Source organism: Onychostruthus taczanowskii, unplaced genomic scaffold (genome assembly GCF_017590055.1).
Source record: "Onychostruthus taczanowskii isolate IOZ18803 unplaced genomic scaffold, ASM1759005v1 scaffold25, whole genome shotgun sequence".
Taxonomy (NCBI): Eukaryota; Metazoa; Chordata; class Aves; order Passeriformes; family Passeridae; genus Onychostruthus; species Onychostruthus taczanowskii.
In genome coordinates this window covers 5,640,431-5,663,404 of record NW_024499796.1, presented here as the reverse complement: position 1 = coordinate 5,663,404, position 22,974 = coordinate 5,640,431, and the positions used below count along the sequence as shown (strand labels likewise).

The 22,974-nt window shown below is 45.0% G+C and overlaps 1 protein-coding gene across 4 annotated transcripts; it reads right to left on the bottom strand.

Annotated features, from left to right (window-relative positions):
* Positions 1 to 915: 915 nt before the first annotated feature.
* Positions 916 to 21,868, bottom strand: LRRC8A (leucine rich repeat containing 8 VRAC subunit A). 4 transcript variants are annotated; one of them, XM_041406565.1, is made up of 4 exons: positions 21,768 to 21,868; positions 20,278 to 20,403; positions 9,187 to 11,350; positions 916 to 6,391 (listed from the first exon to the last, which is right to left on the bottom strand). In XM_041406565.1, the coding sequence occupies exons 3-4, from the start codon at positions 11,341 to 11,343 to the stop codon at positions 6,116 to 6,118; spliced, it is 2,433 nt and encodes an 810-aa protein (XP_041262499.1). In that variant the 5' UTR covers positions 11,344 to 11,350; positions 20,278 to 20,403; positions 21,768 to 21,868; the 3' UTR covers positions 916 to 6,115. The 4 variants fall into 4 exon arrangements, with proteins under 4 accessions (XP_041262499.1, XP_041262500.1, XP_041262502.1 ...); XM_041406566.1 differs by having other exon boundaries at positions 21,729 to 21,829; XM_041406568.1 differs by having other exon boundaries at positions 21,785 to 21,812.
* Positions 21,869 to 22,974: the final 1,106 nt, after the last annotated feature.

The following is a 22,974-nucleotide window of genomic DNA, read 5'->3' as shown; positions in this document are numbered from 1 at the left end:
GAAGCCATTTGGAGCCAAGCCAGCTCAAGCAGCTCAGCACTTGTACCAAAACTGCTGCTGTGGAGCTGCCAGGGTTATCAAGGAGGAAAATTTTCCACTGGACCACTTCACCTCTCCTGCAGTCTTTGATCAGCAACAAGTGAGAGAATATTTAATGAATACAAGGAGTAAAGGAAGAATGATTGCCTCATCTCCTCAGAGACCAGGTAAGTCCTCCAAAAGGTAAACCAGCCAAAAGGAGCTGAGGTCCAGGTGAGCCTTAGATGACAAGGGACATGTTGTCCTCTCCTTTTTTGGTTCAGTCCTGCATTTCATTAAAACTCATCAATCAGCAGCATTACAAGCTCCCACTCACCTGTTTCAAAGCCTGCTTACGTTCTCTGTCTGAAGTGGGGCCAATGTCACTGTGGTCAAGTAGACACAGACAAAGGAAGTGAGGGAAGGAAAAACTCAAGAGAAACACCTTTCTACACAATAAAAGAGCTGCACAGAAACTCAAATTTTCTTTGCAAGTCACAGCCTGATTCTCTGTAACACTCCATGAATTGGGAAAGACACTATCTGCAGCATTTCCAGTTAAGGAGCCCATGGGGAAAGCAGGTACTGAATTTACCAGTCTGAAGACAATTCCTATGGCAACAGCCATAAATTCAGCAACAGAAACTGTTTTGGACACTTGTAAAGTGATAGTGAAACATGTGAAACAGCCCCAGCTTGTCACAGAGCAGCACCTCTTTCTCTATACATCTACTTAATTCATAGAGGAATGTCATAATCCACTGGGACTTCTGTCATGAGTAAAAGAACCCAATAATCCTACACAATAGCTGGAATTATTAACATCTGTCTTTTGAAAAATGACATCATGGAAGGCTGAATGCCTTCATAGACAGGAAACACGAAAGAACACAGACATAGAAAGAAAATGCAAATTAAAACTTTTATTCTGGTGAAGTGTCCAGTTGTACAAGTCCTTCAGAGCAAACAAGAGCAGCCTTCAGTGCTCACGGGGAAGGTGCTGCTGCTCAGCTGCCCAAACAATCCCACGTGCAAAGTGAATGTCATGATTCTGAAATGCTACACCAAGTTGCAGGTCCCAGATGCCAAACCACAGCCCTGCTTGTGCATTTACACAATGGGAGTGAACCATGCTTAAGCCATGAGTAGTGACTTATTGAAATGGACACATTTGTCAGCTGTAAAGATGACTCAGGCTCAGTAGCCCCCTTCTCATTAAGCCTCCTCCAGAAAAACTCTTCCATTGTCAAATAAAATTCCTTTAAAGGAAATGGAGGAAGGGATGGAAAATTCCAGGAATCCTAAATTAATCCTTTGTGTGAACTCACACGAAGTTGACCTTTGCCACTGGGGTCCAGCAATTCAAGTGCTGCTACTTTTGAAACTGGATTTTGGATATGAGACTTCTGGAGGATTTCAGACTCCCAAAGCAGTTTAATATTAATCCATTGCCACAGCTGGAAGGAGAAGGGTCTGAATCAAACTTGAATAATCCTACCCCACTCCAGTTGTGCTTTGTACACTGTTAGAATGAGGTAGGACAGAAAACTCATTCACTTTTGGCACATGCTTGGGAAAAGTACATTATCCACTGTGGCCAAACAGTAGAGTTAAAATGGAAGAAAAACTTTAAAAGTGAAGCTTAAGCAATAATTTTCCTAGTTGGCATCCCCACAGCCTTACCTTAGGTGACCTCCAGAGCAGGTGACTCTGCTTACAGTATGACAGTGTTGTCTGGCAGTAAGAAATCACCCCAGAAGTTGGGAAATCTCTCCATGGTTAAAAGAAAAAGAATCCAAGGGATGAGTTGGCTTCAGGCAGGCACTGCTACAAATACACTCCAGGGAGCAAGTGCCTCTGGGGAGATTACATTAACAGATCTATAGAGAAGGCACAGCTATTGATGAGGGGGGAAAAAGTTACTCTTCCCCTGAAGGAGGACTGAAAAAACATTTAAAAATCCAAGGAACTCCAACCATGTGAGTTCCATTCTAAAGCAGGAAAAGAGGTAAGAAAAGGAAACAATGTCACAGCCTAGGAATCAATAAAATTTGAAACTTTTTTCCAGACAACTCATCCTCTGTAAAGGATGTGTGTTATTGTTCTCAAAATTCCTGGAATCAATTGTTTAAGAGGAAAAAAAAAAAAAAAAAGACGAGGACTTCATGTGGTTCAGCAACAGAAAGCCACTTAATACTACTTACAGTAATGAACACCAAGAACTTTAATTAAAATGGAGTGAGCTAAATGGAGTGTATAAATGGTAATAAGAAAAATAATTAAAAATGAGGTAGGCTATTAAAAAGAAGTGACAATTAATATGAAAGAACAGCACATCACGAAAGATATCTGTAACAGTTATTTAACCACTCAGACTGACAGAGTAAATTACTTCCAGCTGCTAAATTAACTGGGGATCAAATAACAAAATCAGAAAGTAATCTGAAACACAGATCAACTTCAACTAACATTACAGTGCATAGTGTCAGGGTACAGCACAATTTTACACATTTAATAGGTTTTGTATTCCTTGCCTTTCAGCTGGTTCAAAATAATTGCAATTTATCACTTTTTGGGGTATTTAGCAGGAAAGGTAAAGTGCATGTCACTAACCTTCAATCCTAACATGGGATGAGCATCATTGTGATCTCCAAGAACTCGTTCAGCTCAGAAGTGCTATTAAGGAAACAGGTGGGTTTAATTCAAGTTGCTGTATTGCTTTAGCAGCTAATAAATAATCTGGTTTGCTTCTGTTTTGAACAGCTTGTCAGGAGAACAAGACACTGACCAGGGCAGTGACTGTCTACTTAAACTGAATGCTTTTTGTGAATGCACCAATCTTTGACAGAAATAAACCCCCCAAGCTTCAGTCTGATGGAAACTTGAAGGAAAATACACAATATTCATGGATTGAATACTTGCAAGTGAAAATGGATTGTTGATGTAAGGACATCCCTGACAGAATGAGCAATCCAGAAAAATTTGGGAAGTTACTTGCTCTGCTGTGGGTTGAGTTTTGCAGCAGTCCTCAGTCATAAACATGTTCAGGACTCATGGTCTAGATCCTATCCTTGGAAATTTTAAAGCTTTTTCCATCTCATCATACAAGACTGATACTCTGGGATCAAAAGAGAGACCAAGCAGCACATGTCAGAAGTAAATAATGCATATTGTTGTCTTTCAGAGTGACAATGTATTTGTGGCACCTGCATTTCCAGTACAAAACATTACCAGACTGCTCATCCCCATTCTGGCACACAGGGAGCTCTCAAGCCCCAGCAGCCTAAACCAAAAGAGTTAAGCTTGGACTATTGCAAAAGCAGCACAAAGCTGGCATTTTCATGCATGATCAATTACCAGCTTGTTTTACAATTGCTTTGCACACCTCAGGCCCAGGGCAGCCTCTGCTCAAGAAGCAGCAGGAGCACAGCACTGTGACTTGGCCAGGAGTTGAAGGCAGTCCCTCTCTTCTGGCAGAACTGCCTGTTGTTCACCCATCCTGCTGGGATACAGAGCTGTTCAGGAGGCTTGCACACTTCTAGAAGCACTGCAGCATACTTTCAGGAGCTGCTTATAGAAACTCTAACCCAGCTGTGCAAAGTTTAGATTGTATAATTAAAACCACACCTGGAATCAAGAGTCAAAGCACTCATCTCCAATCTAGACATCCTGGAGACATCTCACTGCTCCTGTGAGCCAGGTGAAACTCCCAGGAACTGCTTTGCCCTTTCAGCCCTTCATGGTCTAAAATACATGAGCAATAAAACAATCACCCAGTGGCCTTGAATAGCAGAGTTCACATCTCCATTCAGTGGCCATTATTCTCCAGTGCTATCTTTTAGCACAGACTAAGTTAAAAAAGCTTCCTTCACCATCCAAACAGCCCCCACATCCACCACAGGGAATTGACTGGAAAACAGCATTTCTGTAGCTAAGCCTGAAGCCATTCCTGCTTTACTCAGGAAACAAAGCCCACCTAACAATTTCTGTCCTTTCTGTAATCCGGAATGCTCGGGCAAATACAAATACAATCCAATCAGCATCAGTCCTTCCCCATCCTTTCAGCTGTGGCCCCAGCTCTAACACAATTTCAAGACACTAACCCTATTAGAAGCCAGAAAAGCTTTTACAGTACCTTGCCTCCCAGATGGAGATTTAATTATATTATCCCCTGGACTGTTTAGACGTTTTATAATGAATGGACTAAGGGAAGCAAGATTTACATTTTTCTTAAAAGCAGTTTTATAAACAGATCTCCCGATTTTAATGTAGCTTTATTTAAGCATCTGAACATCAATAAATCCAGAGTCCAGTTAACATTGTTCATGGTTTCAGCATATTTAGTATATATATATTTCATATCTTACATCTGATGAAGAGAGCCACACTGTGCCTTATTGCCCCACCATCCACGGGATCACCACAAGCCAGGTGATAAGCCAGGGCACTCTGGCAGATTGTCAGGAATCCCTCTGGAGCTGGATGTAGCTTCCCCCTTTGTGCACATGCAAGGCCTCCAAACTTCTCATGCTCCAGCTTGCAGCACTGCACCTGGGAGCTGACCTGTTGGTCTGATGCAGAATATTACAACCAAGACCTGTAGGTCCAGGCACCTCCTCTTCCTTCTGATGGAAAAAGACCTTTGTGTCCCAGAGGCATCTTAACCACCCCACCTTAAGGACATGATAATCAGTAACTGCTACACATTATCTACCTCTGCCAGCCCAGAAGGTTCAGGGGTTTTTTGACAAATCCCACCAAACAGGCCAAACTTGTTTCAGTAAAGGCTGCTCTGTTTCAGGAAGTCAGAAGAGCTCAGTTCACAGAGGATTCTCATTCTCCTCAACACTGAGGGAATGAAAAGGGAACGAACAAACAAGAGGACAAGATTTCTTTTCCAGCACCAGGTTCAATCAGCATTAGCCTCTTATTTAGGTCAAGAGGTGTAACAGGAACTGACAGCTGTTAAAGTGAGGGGAACAACAGAAGAGAACAATCAAGCAGCTCTCCAGACTGCATCCATGAAAAACACTGGCAGAGCACTGAACAACTTAATTCAACAATTTAATTTTGGGGGAAGGCAGAATGGGGGACAAGAGGTGCAGAGGAAACCCAAATTTCCTCTCCAACCCCATGAGAGCCCCTGACACACTGGCCAGTTTTACAATTCTACTTGATATGCAACAAAATATCAGCAATTAAAAAGCAACTTGGAACTAAAAGCCAGAAGCAACTCAATGCTTCTGAGAGAGTAGACTGGACAGTCCAACTGCTTTTTATGCAGATCTCCCACCTGCACTATAACCATCCATTTCAGAACAGGCTAAAGCTCTGGAACTGTGTCAGTTAGTGCCTCCAGGACATCAGGTGGAGAAGGATGCTGTGACCTACTCACCCAAACAAGTGACTTGAAACCGTTACAGTAGTGCAATCTTAAAGGTTTGGTTCCTTCTCCAGGGGCAGAGGAGAAGGTGGGGAGTGTGCAAAGGGGAAAGAAAATTAGTAAAAAAAAATTTCTGCCTTCAAGCAGCTGCAAGATGTTTATCTCCCAAATCCTAATGCCAGCATCTAGATAAAATCAGCTGTGTCCTATCCCACCCCAGTCTGGGGGCTCACTGACTGAATCTGGGGAGCAGTATCAGCTGTCACAGAGATGGAGGTTCAAGAGGTTTCCTTGTCTCTTGATCTTTGCTTGCAGGACACTGGACTCCCTCAGTCCCTGACACATATAAGCCCTATTAGGAGTAATGCAGCAATTCCCACATTCATTTTCTCCTCCGTTCAAAGGTCATTTCTTCTCACCAGCACCATCCACCTCACCCCAATTCCTGTCCAGAAGAACAGCAACACCTCTAATTCCCCCTGGGCCCTGCTCAGAGGCCATTAATCTGTCTTGATCCTCATCCTGATCCCAAGCCTCCCCCATCCTGCATCTGAGGCAAGAAGCTGACTCATTCAGAGTCACATTTGTCAAGTACTCCTTGGCCAGTTTGATAGTGATTGGAGTGGAGAAAGGGGAGCATCTGGGTGAAAGGGGACTGAAACGGCCTTTTGCTTCCTTCTAGTTGATCAGAGGCTTTCCCCTTTTCTCAGGGGTTCACGCTTGCTCTTTGTCTGCCCTCCACAGGCGCTCTTTGACTTCCAGGGGCAGGGTGTTGAACAGGTCCTCCTCCACCACGAGCCCACTGCGTTTCAGCAGTGGGCACTCTCCCAGCTCCACGGGCAAGCACTCCAGGCGGTTCCCCCGCAGCTCTATCTGCGACAGATTGGTCAGCTCTCCCACCCGGGAGGGCAGGGACTGCAGCACGTTGTTTCCCAGGTTCAAGGTTCTCAGCTTCCTGCACTGGAACAGCTCTGGTGGGAGACTCTCAATCTGAAAAAAAGAAACCAACCATAGGCAAAGTCACCAACAGACACAGACACGCCTTCACAGGCGACCACAAGCCAACACAAAGCTCCAAGGTTTACAGAGTCATTGTTTTCAATCGTCCACTCCTCCCTTGAGTGAGCTCCTGCTTTCTGAGCTTCCTGCTTTGGGTGCTCCCAGCACTCTGATTGTATGGATTCCTCTTTTAGACACTGCACTAGGTACACAAGATCACCAATGGTGGTGGCTAAAGCAGATATTGTCTCCAAGGCCAGGATCAGACGACCAGAAACCTGCTCACAGCTGGCCTATACTGCCACATGCTTTCATCTGTATTGGCTTCTTTCCATCCCAAATCCTTCATTCTGTCATTGGATCTTAGCTCCTTTGCTTTAAGACATCATTCTACAGTTGACATTACACTGAACAAAGACTGGATCAGCACTTCCAGCTGGGCTGTAAGGTGACAGAGATCACATGGGTACAACCTCCTGGCCCTGAGGACTGGGAATCTTCTTCCATCATTCCTGTAGGGCTGCAAAATGTTGCAAAGACTTTCTAGGCTCCAAGTCCCAGAGGCTTTTTACAGTGCCAAAAATACAACAACAAAGTCATCAGTTGTTAGCTTTCCCAGCACCACCTTCAGGTAACCATGAATCACTAATTTAGTAAGCCTTATTTCTAGCAAATCCTTGTAATAGTCCAGTCTTCCCAAAGAATTTCTTTCTATGGCTAAGGTTTAGCAAACACTAGGCTAGAAATTAAATGCAGCAACTCAGGATCCTCCCCTTAATACAAAGTCTCAGCTTGGAGGCTATCATTTGCCTTTAAAAGCAAAAATTGCTCTTCTAAACTCAAATTATGTAGCATATCATTTGTGCTAAATTAGCCTGTAATCCATTCTGAACGAGGAGGAATCTAAGAAAAAGCCAAGATGAAACCAGACCAATTAGAGACATTTCAATGCAGTCATTGTTACTGGTACTGGAGTGTTTTGCAAACAGCAACATATGATCACAGACTCTTGAAAATAATAGTTATTTGAGGGACAAGTATTGGTTTAGGAAGGAAGCAATGTGTTAGAACAGCCTGCTTTCCAGAACAGGACAGCAGTGCCAGCCAGCTCCAGAAGTCTCTATTCACTAACACTGCTGAGCTAGGAGAGGAGATCTGAGATAATTCCTGGCCTTGGGAAGTGCCAGACTACCAGTCCTTGTGTTTCTTGCTGTCATTATTTACTGGGAGTAACCAGGCTGTCAGTAATTCTGGCTTGCCCAGGTATCTAGTACAGGCTGGCTGCTCCATGGGGTCCTCACCACCTTTTGTTTCTGAACCCCCTGGAGCAAAGGCTGCTCCAGCTTTCCTGTTGCATGGGTTTTTTTCCCAGAGAAATGGGTGGTGGCACACTGTGCTGCAGGAAATGGAGCTGCCTGTAACTCCACTCATCCAAGAAACACTCCACCCCAAAACTGCAGAGGATACACTGCAGATTAACCCTTGGGAAGCTGTGCTAGGAAGGCTGCCAGAAGGCAAATGGTGCAGAATTATTTGAGTTCTGAACAGTAACATACCACAAAGTTTACCAGAGCTTCAGCCACCCACACAAACAGATGCATAACCCTCCAGTGCCAGGAAACCCCAGCGAGCAGATGTTCAGCTGGAATTGCTGAATGACTGCTCCTTGTCTGCCCCTACTCTGCAGAGGCACAAGCTTTCAGACACTAACCTCAAAATATGGCTAGAGTTTCAGGAACCCTGTCTAATACTGAAATACACTATCAATAAAATACTTGATTTGAGAGCACTTCTGTGAAAAGCCAAACTACACTCAAGCTGTTCTGTGTCTCTCACAAGCAATCTGGCAGTGTTCAGCCAGGAACAGATCTTGCCAATAGTAGGGAGGACCTTGATGTATGACAGTGAAAACCAGCACTGCTCCAGGACAATTCTGCTTGGTCCCAGAAGAAACCTAATTATCTGTCTGCATTTTGTACTTATGTCAGGGACTCCTTCAACTTAAAGTCATAATAAATTCAAAGGAAAAAGTCTCCCAGGAATTTGCAGATGGAATGAATGAAAGCTTCAGCTTTGTCAGGCATTCTAGATAAAATCAGCCTAGTCTTAAATGAAGTCTCCTAAGTCTTAAAGAAACAAAAAACTAGACATGGGTATAGTTTGCTTTAAGCAAATAAACATCCTCCAACACAAGCCAAGAAACATCTTAGGGTAATCAGGCAGCAGAGCACATTTGGTCATCCTCTCTTATCTGCCCTGCACTTAGACTGAAACAAAAAACACACATTTACAAGACCAAACTATGGAGTAGTCCCTGCAAATGCAAAGTACTCTAAGGAAAGCTGTCAGCCAGACATGCATTCCCTACGTGGCTGCTCCCACAGTGTATGTACATGTCTGAAGTAGACAGCTTTAAGCACACAGTTTTAGATCAAGACTACAGTTTCTCAGATCTCCATTTTAAGCCCAAAATCGATGTCAAACTAGAGACTGCATGCTTCCAACTGCAGAGAAACAACTTACTTGCAGGGTTTCTAAACAGCCTCCAATAGGCACTTGGAAGCAGCCTCACTGTTAAAGAGAGGAAATGCAACAGGACAAGGACTCTTAGAAGACAGGCTTGCCCTGGAGCTATCTGCAGTGTTTGGCCTCAGATAAACCCCTCAGAGAGCTACAAAGGCAGTGCCAGTTGTATCTACAGACCATTGTAGCATGTTTAATCACACAGATAACAGAAGTGCCGGCACTATTTCCTCACACAGCAACTCAGCTCTTTGCTCACTTACCCTGTTGGCTGTCACAGCCAGATTCTGCAGGTTTTGAAGAAGTCCAACATCTGGTGGTATGAAAGTTAAGTTGTTGTGGCTGAGATCCAAGTACCGAAGTTTTCGGCAATAGAAGAGCTGGGTAGGGATCTTTTCTATCTTGTTACGGTTCAGGTAAAGGCGTTCTAAGTTGGTCAGGTTGCCTATCTGCATGGGGATGTAGGCAATGTGGTTGTACCACAATTTAAGGCAAGTGAGACGATGCAAGTGCTGGAAGCTGATGATTTCCTCAATAGTCTTTAGGTTGTTGTCCTTCAGGTCTATTTCCTGCAGATTGTGGAGGCTAAAGATAGAGTGAGGAATGCGTTCCAAGTCACACCGGATCAGCTCAAGCTCTGTCAGGTTGACCATCTTCTTAAGGCTGTTGAGGACAATGAGCTTGGTGCCCTCATTGTTGATGGAAAGCTTCTGAAGATGGACACCAACATCTGTCACCACCTGCGGCAGTTTGGTGAGGTTACTCTTCATCCTCAACACCTTCAGCCTCTTCAGCTCCCTCAGTCCATCGATCACAATGTACCGGTTGTTTTCAGCGCTCAAATTCCCTGTCAGGTGAAGCTCCTCTAGTGTCTTCAGGCTATAAATCCAAAGAGGAATCTCCTTAATGTCTGTGAACTTGATGTGGAGAGATTTCAAATTCTCCCTCAAGAAGGCAAGGGCTGGGGCCTCAATTTTGGCAGCTGTGTGGTAGAGCCACAGTTCCTTAAGGCTGGTGAGCTGAGCAATGCTGGGGGGAATAGTGACATCAGGGATAAGCTCCAGCTTCAAGACCTCCAACTCAATGAGGTCAAAGACTGTGTCAGGAATGCCACTCAACATGAAAAGATGCAATTCCAGCTTATCCTGAGAGTTTTTGGTGATCCTCTGGCGTAGTTTCTCCAAAGTCCACTCATTGTTGAGGTTCAGCTGCCGCAATTTGTTCTCACTCACCTCTGACAGAAAGACAGCAAAGCGCTTGGAGTAGAGCGGGTCGTACTGATCGATCAGATGGAGCATAAAGGCAAAGTCATTTTTCACATCAGGAATGTCACTGTAACTGCTCTCCTCTCGGATGGACTCAAAGGAGTATTTCTTGAGCGACCGCCTCAACATCCACCACAGTGTGTACATGCAGATCAAACCATAGAAAATCACCAGACTGATGTAGAAAGAAGCCAAGATTTTGAAGAGAGTGGCCAAAGGATGAGCACAGCGGTACATCCTGTAGCCAGTCAAGCTCTCAATGTCCACTTTACAATCTACATCAAACGTTATGTTGTTGACATAGTACACAGTATAGCAAATTATCAGAATGAACTTGATTACTTTGATTATGGTCTGTCTCATGTACAGGCGATAAACTATGTCTCCCTCTTCCACGTGAGTACGGAACTTTTTCACTTTTTCAAAGAGTGCTTTGGCTTGCTCACCTTCCTTTTTGTCCAAGACACCCGTCTCAGACCTGTCCACAATCCCTTGCTCAATTCGAGACTTTGTTCTCTGCAGCATGGGAACAGTGGCTTCCACATCCTCACTGACTGTGGAGGATTTCTTGTCCATGGAGCCATTCATTTTTCCAAATGCTGGTTTGGTATCACTCTCTTCCACCACCGTCTCAGACAATGCTCTCGTTGTCCATGGAGAGTCAAAACACTTAAGCAAAATAGACACAAAATGCTCCAGCTTGGAGCTGGTCCTTGGGAACTTGAACCAGAAGTTGCTACAAGCCAGAAAGATGAGGGTATGTAGCAGCACTAGATAAGGAAAATACTTGGCAAACCAGTGAAGACGGTTCTCGTAACACACCGCATCCACGTAGTTGTACTGGTGCCGGTCCAGATCGTATCGGATCCCCGTAGGCCCCGAATCAGCAGAGGGAACAAGGCTAGTGTTGTAGTAGGTACGCTCTGGGGCAGCCACTGTCCATCCCCTGACAGAGTCATTGCAAGAGTCTTTGGTAACCCATTTGCAGGGCAAACAAATCATTTTGTCCTGGGTGACCTGGAGCGTCCCTCCGAACACGGCGATCATCAGCATCACTATGGAAATGTAGTCCGTGAAGACGTCCCACCACGGCTTCAGGATGCGATAGGCTGGCTGAGTGTCAGCGAAGTAGCGCAGCTCGGTGACTGGAATCATGATTCACCTGGAAGCAAACCAGAAACAGCTTTAAGGGTTTTGTTCTGCTCTTCAAGAGGGCATGAGAAATCACATGTTAAGTGCTGGCATGGCAAAACTGGGATTAGCCGAGATGCAATTTCAAGTAACTGTGAGACAAATGAAGGAGGCTGCCTGTGAGTCATTTGCAACAGCCCAGACATGAAGTTTGTTCAGCCTTCCCTGACAGACAAATTGTCACAAAACCTCAGAACCGGCACTTATTGTTAGCAGTCTGTGGGGTAAGACACTCAAAGAAAGCTCACAGGGACTTAACTCCCTTGACCAGACCAGTACTTGGAAATTTACTGTTTTATCTAGGCATTTAATTTCAGGGATGAAGGAATTTGCCAGCACTGTTAGAAGTGATAAAATCTACACACAGAGCACATTTATCATTGGTTTGTTATTGCTTCCACATAAAATTCTGCAGGTGTCTGGTTCTCAGATTGCAGGGGCAAGGAAAAAGATCTACATACAATACAGGTATGTTTCCTATAACCACTTCATTGGTGCAACTCAATGACATAATGACATTCATAAAGCAAGCTGGAAAAGAGAAAAAACATTGCTCAATATCATGACTTTTCCAAGTAAGTAATTTTGGCTTCCTTCCTACGAGTTAATTCTCCAAGGAAAGATTAGCTACTTGACTTCTGATAAATTCAGTACTGAAATGCTGTAGCAGCTGGGTTTTTGCCTTACTTCAGAAGCAGAGGAAGGGGGAAACATACTTCGAAGAATTTGCTTCTCTGACCAACCTAGAGTTCATCTCAGCAGGGATTTAAGTGTCACAAAGGAAACCAAAAGGTTCTGGGAAGCACAGGCCTGATGGCAGTGCTTATTCTATCCTTCAGACTTGCAGATGAAACTTTGAGCAAGCTCTCCAACCAGCCATAGAAAGCCCCAAAGCCTGACTGATCCATGGATAATGCAGCTCACAAAACTCCCCTATTTGACAGGTAACACAGAAGAACATGGAGTCACTGTAGCTCATTCTAACGACAGTGAAAAAGCAGTAGTAGCACAGCATCCTTCTAGCACAGTTCAGGAGCAAGACAAGCATTAGTCTTTCAGTCATTTTGAAACTCACACAATTCAAGTATAAAGGAGAAAACAAAAATTCAAGCATGCTACCCCAAGCCCTAAGATTTCATTTGTACAGATGGTCCAACAAGTCCTGCAGGGCCAAAAGCTCAGTATCACTGGTTGGGACAAAGCCTTCTGTGACAAGCAGGGGTGCCCACACCACCTGCTTTGGTAGAATTCAAGTTTTTATTTAAAATTAACTTCCACCATAGAACTGCAAAGAAAGCCATTCCTAACATGACCTCAAAAAGTACCACATTCCCTAGAGACACTAAATACAGAACTCTGTTATTTAGTTTACTGTTTAGAACAATAAGTGGTCAAATGACAGTTCTGGCTCAGTGCAGCTTGGGAAGGTTTCAAGCATGCTACCCCAAGCCCTAAGATTTCATTTGTACAGATGGTCCAACAAGTCCTGCAGGGCCAAAAGCTCAGTATCACTGGTTGGGACAAAGCCTTCTGTGACAAGCAGGGGTGCCCACACCACCTGCTTTGGTAGAATTCAAGTTTTTATTTAAAATTAACTTCCACCATAGAACTGCAAAGAAAGCCATTCCTAACATGACCTCAAATAAGTACCACATTCCCTAGAGACACTAGATACAGAACTCTGTTCTTTAGTTTACTGTTTACAACAATAAGTGGTCAAATGACAGTTCTGGCTCAGTGCAGCTTGGGAAGGTTTCAAGCAGCTACAGGTGATAGATTGATATTAGTCCATCACAAAAGCCAGACTGGGGAAATGCCACTTTCTTTTTGTGGGTAATTTTGAGAGGAAAAAGTGGTATTACCTGTTCTACAAATTCAGTAAAACAAGGGACAGCAAATCTATTAATGATCAACCAGAAAAGTCACAAACAAGGGATGAAAACAGTGATCTAGAGCACTGTCAGAGGAAAAAAATGTCCTGTAGGACTGCAGAGCCCCTGAGAAGTGGCTGACACACCTCTCCAGAAGGAACTGCACTAAACAGGGCAGGAGAACCGTGCAACCACAGGGGAGGGAGCAGGCAAAGCTGAACTTCTGGACAGCACCTGAGCAGCCAGAGAAGAGTGACAAGGTGTTGAAAGCCTCCCTCCCAGCCCTGTGGCTACTTTGCTGCAAGCCCTAGGCACGGCATTTCAGCTTCCTCCTTGGAATACATCTGCCTCAGGGAGAGGAGAGCCCATGTGCAAGATACATTTAGGAAAAGCTGTCTGTGAGTACTACAGAAATAATAATTGCAGGACAAAGCAGGGTACAGAAACTCTCTCTACACACCAGAACATCTGAAATGAATCCAGCAGTTAAACAGCTACTCATGAAAGATCCTATTCCTTCTACTCCATATCAAGGGGGGAAAATATGTTTATCTCTTTCCTCTTGTCTTGATACCATTTGTCCTCAAAGGTCCTTCCTGCTTTCTGCCTCTTGGTAGAAAAACTTGTAGGAAGTATCAGACCCTCCATAGTAGGATTATGAAACTGAGATGGTCTCTTTACAGGAACTGGGGTCTCATGACATTTGCAAACATGTGTTGTACTGCTGGGTACTCATTTTGCTCAATCCAGAAAATGCCTAATTCTTTCTCACAAGAAATGAACCTTTTGCTCACTTTGATTTGTAGCTCAGGATATGTAGGAAGGAAACCAAAAAGAAATTAGCACAGCTGGCTCCCTAGTTCTGCTTACCAGTCACATGGGGTAGGAAATCCCCCTTTACACTGTGCACTTACAAGACAGCTAAAAAAAATCATGAGCATCCCTTGAAACCTATTACAGTTCTTCAGTGTCAGCAATTAACAGGGTGGAGCAGGAAATCTCCTGCCTTCCAGGAACAATGACAGGGGCACTTGGGGAAGAAAAGAACATTGACAGCAAATTACCACTTCTGGTAGCAGTGGAGACCCCATTCAAGTCCCAAAGAGGAACAATAAAACTAGGGGCCACCTTCGCAGGAGCTGGAATTTGCTGTCTTATCTAACCTTATTCCCAGTATCTGCAATGAAAAGTACCCACCAAAACCTTGAAAAAGTAGACGAGGAAAGTCACATTTCTCCTCAACAGATTCCCGGTGCATGCAATTCAATTCTAATTCCTGATGGTTCTACATCAGGAGGTGTATCTTGTCATCAAATGTCATCTTTATTTTGTGAACTCCATCCTGTAATGATTTTAGAACACAATTCTTGTTGCAACATTCTCCATGCTGGATTAGAGCAGTTTTGCTGCTGGGGTGGATGACAACAGCAGAGTAAAAGTGAAATTCTCAGGGCTCATCTCTGCCACTTGATTCTCCAATGCACAGAAGGATTCTTCCCACAAGGACTGGGATTTCCATCACTCTACAGGGAGAAAACACACACCAACTCTCCCAACGTGGGCAGTAGAACAGAGGGATTTACACAGAGGGTGTTATTCTGGCATAGGACTGGAAACAATCCTTGCATGAAGAGAGCTGGCCAGAAATAAAGTTACCTCCCTTGTGACCAAGAGCAAACCAAGATTCCCAGGACCAGCACACTGGAGATTTCTAGCTTCTAGTTTTTTTAAGAGTTAGATTCCAAGACACTTTGTCAGCTGCAAAATATCCTCTGTGAAGAAGCTTTTATTTGCCAAGTCATTTCTAGCACACAGCCTCACCAAGTGCTGAGCACAGAACACCTGAACTGAGTGACTGAGTTTATGGACAGCAACAGCTACAGAAAAGGAAGTTCAGTGTCAGAGCAGTGTTGGTTAAGAAGGTTCCAAGCTCCTTCATGTATACTTCAAATTGCAGAGCCTTCCAGTTGGAGCTCAGCAACAGGCAAATTTGCAGTGTAGTTACCTCTGCCACAGGAAGTCATCAATACTGAGATGCTGAAAGAGTGCTTAAGTTTAGGAACAAGTCGACTTCACTAAACTTGCATAAGCTGATACATCAAAACTTCTGTCCAAACTCCTGTCAGCTTACCAGACATATCTACCACACAGTCCCTGAGCAGTCCCCCAACCCCTGCCCCCTCAGAAATGACTTTACATTGGAGGGTTTCAGCTACACCAAGCAACACTACTTTGAGCTTCTCTATATCCAATAAGGAACTACCTCAGGTCAGTTTAGAGCAGCAACATCTGAGATTGTTCAGTAAAAGATCTGTATGCTAAAGCCCCACTGTCATACAACAGGATCAATACAGCCAAGATAAATATGGTCCCGAAATATTTACACATTCCATGTTTGGCTACGACATACCTCTTCAAGGCCTGCAAATTCACCTGGATCCAGATTTGCATCCCACCAAAGACCATCCCTGCCTCAGCCTGCTGGGCACAATCCTACAGCCTCCCCACTAATGCTGAACAGGCTGTCTCAGGTGAAGGACCAGCAGTTCCACACTTATGTAACCAGCCTGCCAAACCTACCCAGCCTTCAGCCAACCATAAGCATCACCAAGTACTAATCCTATGTTTTACCAAACACACCTGGAGGAGAAAGATAATCACTCATGTTGGAATAACTGGGACACTCTGAACAAACCACACCTATGCAGTAAAACCAGTCAGAGACAAGATTAAATGCATCTAGCTGACAGACATCATAAAAGCAGCAAGTACCTTCTTAAAGGCTGACAGAGCCGAGAGCATGAATGCTTCCCACAAACCACAATCAACAGAGGTATCAACAGAGTAACTATTCTTTGATATTGACAATTGTTCTATCCAAAACCATTTCGTTTCAAAAACTGAAGATTGACCTATTGTCAACAGACACCTAGCCTGCCTGCAGCTGCTGGCCAGCACATCCAACTCAGGACAGAGGGAACAGAAACAACATCACTGCTCTGTTTCACTGGCCAGCTTGTCAGCTTGACTCATCATTGCTGAATACTTTATCCAGCCTCCTCTTTCCTCCTCTTTTCTGTTGGCCATTCTGTTACTAACAAAGCTCTTGGCCAGAAAGCACTTATATGCACAACCTCAATACATGAATGCACAAACCCCCCTGAATTGAAGAGAATCCTCACATTTAGTCTCACAAAACAGTTCTGGGTAAGGAGATGTGGATGAAATTTATGTCGAATCCTGCAACCCTTTAGTTTCATCTACACCTATTTTTAATTACCAGTTGATTTCATTTCAAGATTGTGGACTGCAAAGCACAAGTCAAACCCTGCTGACAATTTCTTACCTCTCAGAAGCCCAGAGAAAGAGGGGGTTGTTCAGGTGCTGACAGCATCAGAGGTGGATAGAGGAAATAAAAATCTTGATGCTTTCAAGACTACAGCCCTGATTATTAACGAGCTACAACACGTTACCCTAAGTTTTCAACAGAGCAGAGCTTCCCTCCTCAGCAAGCTGCCACCTGAAATCCTAAAGAAGGGCATGACACAGAGCTCTTTGTTCAAAAATCAGGAAATGCAAGAGCTTACTGGGCAGAAATGGGACTGGGAATTTATGTTTCTCCTCCCCCATGTTTATTAGGCCCAGAATTAAGAGGGGGAAAAAAAAGGGAGGCTGAAAACAGAGCTGCTTTCAGGCACCCCTCAGAAAACCTTCCAAGCTCTAGAACAGCCACATGATCAGCTGGAAAAGCCCAAGACATGAGATGGAACAACTGAATTGTTTTGTCCTTTGCTACTTAGAACAAATGAGCAGTGAAGCCAGATGCCAAAGCCCTAAATAACCATTATTCCTGTACCAGGCCCCTTCTGCTTTAAAAAGATAAACCCCTCCTGTGGGACAAAACCTCTTCTGAGGCAGAGAAATGAACACGACCACTAGATGATCTTTAAGGTCCTTTCCAACCCAAACCACTCTATGATTCCATGTCAAGGTAAAAGGGTCATTTATCATTTTGACAGGGAGACTGGTGGAACAGCAGCTGCCAGAACTCACACTCCTCTCTCAGTGGAACAGGCAGTGAAGCCAACACTGAAAGCAGGGTAAGGTGGTTTTCACAACGTTCAGCCCCACCCAAGCCACATGACACAGCAGGATGAAGTGAACCCACTGCATCACACTGTCTTTACTGAAGATCATTAAAAAGAATAATCCACCTACAATAGGGGTAGTATTTTATCATCTTTACACCTACCCATTAATTGACTCTGTCAGATGCAAGACTCTCAGTCTTAAGCCTAGTGCAACAGCTCCTGTTTACCATCACACAACCATGCGTGTACTGACAAGTACAGGGAAGAACAGCTGCACCACCAGAACAATCCAAGCTAGACTTAGCTTGGCCTGCCACATTTTCTGCCTCCTGACAGTGTTTTGCCCCAGCTGCACAGAACTGAGCACAGTCTGTAGTTACCAGCATCACTGACACTTGGGGCAGGGACTGTGTGCTGGTGTTGTAAATTTAAGTCCATCAGATGACTTGCAACACTGATGTAAACCAGAGCAAAATGGCTGTGTCAGCTTATAAATTATGAATGTATACGGCCACAGGCTTCCTATCCAAAATTAATTTTCTCTTTGCCATAACAAAAATGCTTCAAGGACAGGGCATGGAACCTTTCTTGGAAAAGTACGGCTGGCTTTCTCCAAGAGGACACAAGGAAGCAGTTCCTTGTACTGCCTGATACAAGTGATTGCATTAATTCTGCTAGTAACTACTCAAGAAAACCAGACCAGCTCCAAGCACCTCACCAGATGCAGGAGGGGGCTCTTCAGCACTTAACTCCAGCACTGAGAGCTGGAGGAACCAGCTGCTCTCAGTTCTCTGTGGGAAGGGTAGACAGAGAAGAGCTTTGGCATAACTAACAACAGATAAGAAGTCAACACTAAATTCCAAGTGAGTACAAGCAAGGATAACTTAATTCATTGATGACAGACTGTCACAACATGCACAAATCCATGGGTGTTACCACAGCTGTTTTCAAGCTCCAAGAGATGAGCCAGTCAGGATGAAAAACGACACAGACAAGAGCAATGCAAGCCAATTAAGACATCAACTATCAACACACTAATATTTTGCCCCAGTCTGAACAAAGAGGAGCAAGTAACCTCTTCATATATTCCCTATAGGGCTTGCCCTCAGAACCACCAGCTCCAAAACTGTGACTTCCAGTCAGAACATTTTCTGACTGTATTAGTTAATAAAAAACAGACCACCTCACCCTGCATCACCAAGGCCTGATAAACCACAACTCTACAGGAGAGCCTGTTAACTAGTCCAGCACACACCTTCACTGTGCACAGAAGTAGGCTGAAGCTACAGGAGCAGCAGTCACTAGAGGAGCTTTGTGAACTGCCAAGGTAATTTTACAGCAGGTGTTAACAATGTTTGGTACACAAGGTGAGGGCAGCACTGTTACTTCAGCCAGGGGGTCAGGACTGAGTATCTTTTAGTTCCAAAAGCAGTTTCACAGCAGTGGGAAGGGTAGCTATAGCCCAGCTACAGGAACTGGATTTCAAGTTGCAATACAAGAGGCATGCACCACATCAACTGTTTAAGAAAAAAGCTGCTTGGAAGCATTCACTATACACTCTCCAAAGCATGCAGACTGCTGAATGCCTGTTCAGTATTAGGGTGCATATCCTAAACTGAGGCTGGGTTTGAAAACACTTGTAAAAATGCATAAAGGGAGACTCACCACACTGCAGCTAAAGACTCTGAATTTTAACCATTACCAAAACAACAGCTGTGCACACCTCTCCTCACTTTAATGAGCCCCACACAGAAATCCTAATAAACCCTTCTCCAGCACCACTCACCAAGTAGTGCCCCTCTATTTTCTGAGACTCCAGTTAAGCTCAGTTAAACACAAACAGGCTTGCTTCTGAAGTACTCTACTGAACAAAAACCTTCTTTAGTATTTGGAAAAAGCACATGAAGGTTTCTAAAAAGCCTGCTCTAATCACACAGCAATATTTTGATACATGTGACCTCCATTGCCTTTTTTTAAATTTAAGTAACACAAGGGGCCTTCAAACCACAGACCATCTCTCTTCACTGCCTGCAGCAGTTACTATAATGTAATCAGCTTCAGAAAGTCATCACTGGAAGGCTTCAGGCATTCACATGTCAAGTCTGGCAACATTAGCTTTTAACACATAGCTTCTGGCATGCTTTAAGGAAATACTTATGCATGTTGTCTTTAACCTACAAGAATTAAGAGTTTTCAAATACCATGACAAAGTTAAAAAAAGAAAAGGGTCAGTGAACTGCCAGAACACCAGAAAAGCCTTAGGGGTTTCTTCTGTTCTGGAATCAAAACACTGCACATCCCTGCTTAGAATACAGCCAAGCTGGACAGAATTTCCCATCGTGAAAATGGGCACAGAACTCTGCAATCCCTTTAATCACTGTCCCAGTGCAGAGCCAAGGAAGCTGGGAGATTCCTACAACTAGTTTCTGCCATTGCCCAACTGACACCCACACAGGTGAGTGCACTGGGAAAAGCTGCCTGGAGACACCTGTACAGGAGGACAAACATCCCCCCATGGGAAATGGAAGGGCACCCACCAAACCAACAGCTGTTCCTGCTTCTCAGCTGCATTCCCTTCAGGCAGCAGTCACCAAAACATTTACTGGGCAGCAGCCTCTGTATTTACTGTTAAGTGCAGTGACAGGTAAGGGTTTATGTGGCCAGGATTTAGTTTTATGGGTGACAATATACTGTTATATTTTACTTTTTACAAGGCCTAGTTCCTTTGTCATCTCCAAGATGGCTAAGGGCTTCCAGGATTTAATTAACACTACCACAAATACCACCACTCTCCCCACGACTGTCTGACCAACCACCTTTCCTCAATATCAATTATCTCATGCACTGTGCTTTGCATCTGTGTTTAAGCAGGATCCTGGGGGTTTTTTTTGGTTTTTTTTTGGCTTGACCACTCAGAGCTGGCCCAGAGCCCTCACCTTGCAGCAGGGTTCTGCTATCTGCACGTCAGTTCTCTGTGCTGGAAGTGGCTGATATTCCTACTTGCTGGATCCCGAGCGAGTGCTGAAGCGCTGCACTCCCCACAAGCCATGGGAACAGTTTCCCTGAAATGAAACACAGATTATCAGCAAAAAAGAGGGGATCAAGTTCACAGAGGGACACGTAAAAGCTCAGCAAACAGTATCTAAGAAGCCACAAACAACTCAAAGGGTCACTGGGAACCAGAAAGAGACATGCTGATACCTAGAAATATGGCAAGAACACTAGGAGCCAAGCTAAAATCAACAGGAAGGAATTTCCAGCATATGTTATTCTAACAGAAGTTACCAAAAAGCAGGTGTTGCAGACCCAGCCAAAAGAGATGCTGAGTACTAATATCACAACTAAGTCTACACAAGTAGAGGCAGAATAACAAATCATTGTCTGATAGGGAAAGAGACGATTTTATTGCCTAATTTCTAGACTGAAAAGCCTGATCCACTTTAAATATTACTATCAGGGTATGAAAAAACATAGACCACACTCCTAACCACTCAAAATTCAAGCAACTGCCCCCTTCGCTCGTGACATGGATCTTCTTGAAGTGGAAGCAGTTTAGCACCATCAACAAAAATTACAACAGGGCTGGGGTTTTTTTTTCCTTCCTTCCTGCATGTCAGCACAGGGCATGGGAAAACAGGCAAGGGAGCAGATCCTTAGAGGGATCTCTCAAGCATCCAGCCTCCCAGCCATACAGGAGGGGACTGCGGAACATCGGAGAGCACTGTGTCAACAACAGGGAGCAATGAGAAAGAACAGACATCAGCGGGAGAAAGTCCAACCCCATAATGTTGAAGATGTGCGAGGGCTCATTCCTCTTGATCCCAAAGTTACCATTCGGGCTGACAGATTTTGAAGCAACACCCTGGAAACCAAAGCTATTGCATTTTAGCCGTACCACAGTGCCGCAAAGGCAGCACTAGGAGGAGAGGACTCCCTGACCTTCCCCCCGCTCCAGGCAATGGGTACCAGCCTCAACCCAGCACACCTCGGCACCAGCCCCCGCCGCTCCACCGCGGCTTTCCGGACACAGAAAAAAACATCCTCTGGGAGATATAAATAAATCCCACCGCGCTTCCGTCCGCAGGTAACGAACGGCGGCGTCCTCCCCTCGCTGGGGGACACTGCGCACAGCCCGGCCCTGCCTCGCCCCACAGACGTGGCGAGGACCCCCCTGCCCCGGGCGCTGTGAGAGCAGGGCCGGCGGGGCACGGAAGAACCGAATCGCTGCCCAATTACTCAGCAAATCCTTCCTGCTCGCCGCTTCCGAGCCCCCTCAGCCGCGCCCCCCCGACCCGGCGTCCCACCCCATCCCCTCCGGGACATCACCTCACGGGGGGACACGTCCCCACAGCCCGCCCGTGGCGTGAGGGGAGCGCGGCACACCCACCTGCCCGCCGCGGCCGTGCCGGGAACCCACCGCACCCACCTGCCCGCGACGCCCACCGTCCCTTACGCCGCTCCGGCGCCTTTTGTCCGCCCTGCCCGCAGCGGCCCCACCCCGGATCTGACCTCACCCGGCCGGCGCTGCCACCATCGCCCAGTCCCGTCGCCATCTTGGGGGCGGGCACGGCGACACAGGCGCGGCGCCATCTTTGTGCAGGGCGCGCGGCACGGGGGAGTGGGCGGGAAGAAGGGGGGGGGAGAGTGAGGGCGGCGGCGCCATCTTGGTGGCGGGCAACGCTCAAAATGGCGCCAGTCTTAAAGGAGCCGAGCGCATCCAGCTGCTGAGATGTTTGTGGTGCCTGAAAAAAGTGATTCACTGGTATTTTTTTTTACTTGTCTGACGCAATGGAGGACACTGTGAAGAATAATTTCTTTTTAAATGCATAAAGCATGGTTCAAAGGCATTAGTTGTAATTTTATTAGTGTACAGCAGGCATTTCTGAGTGGTTAAGTGCAGCCAATTCTAACTTGTCTACACCAGTGAAGTCTGTAACAATAAAATAAGTACATCTCTGCCTTTCTAGGAATATTATAAGTCTTACCAACTTCCTGTAGCCACAGGCACAGGGTCTATACCAGAGGAGCTGGGATCCCAGTGTCAGATGTAGACTCTTACCAACGCAGTGCAACAGGTTTTTGTTTGTTTGTTTGATTTTTGTTTTTTGGTTTTTTTTTAACTTAATGCTAATTAAGAATTATGTCCCAATCATTTATTAAATTAAAATTACCTGAAAAAAAAAAAAAAGAAGGTTGTATCTTTCCTTGAGTTTCACAGTAAAAAGTACAAGGTGAGATGTGTCCTTTACATCACTGATCTCATCCAGAAATTTTCTGCTGAATTTCAAGAGGGCATGAAGGTGAACTTTCATTATATTGATGGACCAATATAACGTCTAAATCCTGACAGAGAAGGTGGGTGCTTGTGTCCATCCCTCTTTCTCCCTGCTCTTCCCTGTCCATATCTCTTTTTCCTTGCAGGACCTTTTGCCCTCATATCCACCCTGAGCCAGTTCAACTCATGGACCTGACAGAAAATTGGCCACTTTTCTGCAAAATTGGCTTTTTGCTAATGTGTCTAAATAAAAAAGCTCAGTTCAGGGGCTATTGGAGCGTACCAATATTACAGACAGGACTGCCTTGGTCTGTCTGGCCTCGGCTGCTGACCGAATAGCAGCACCCGTGGTGTTTTC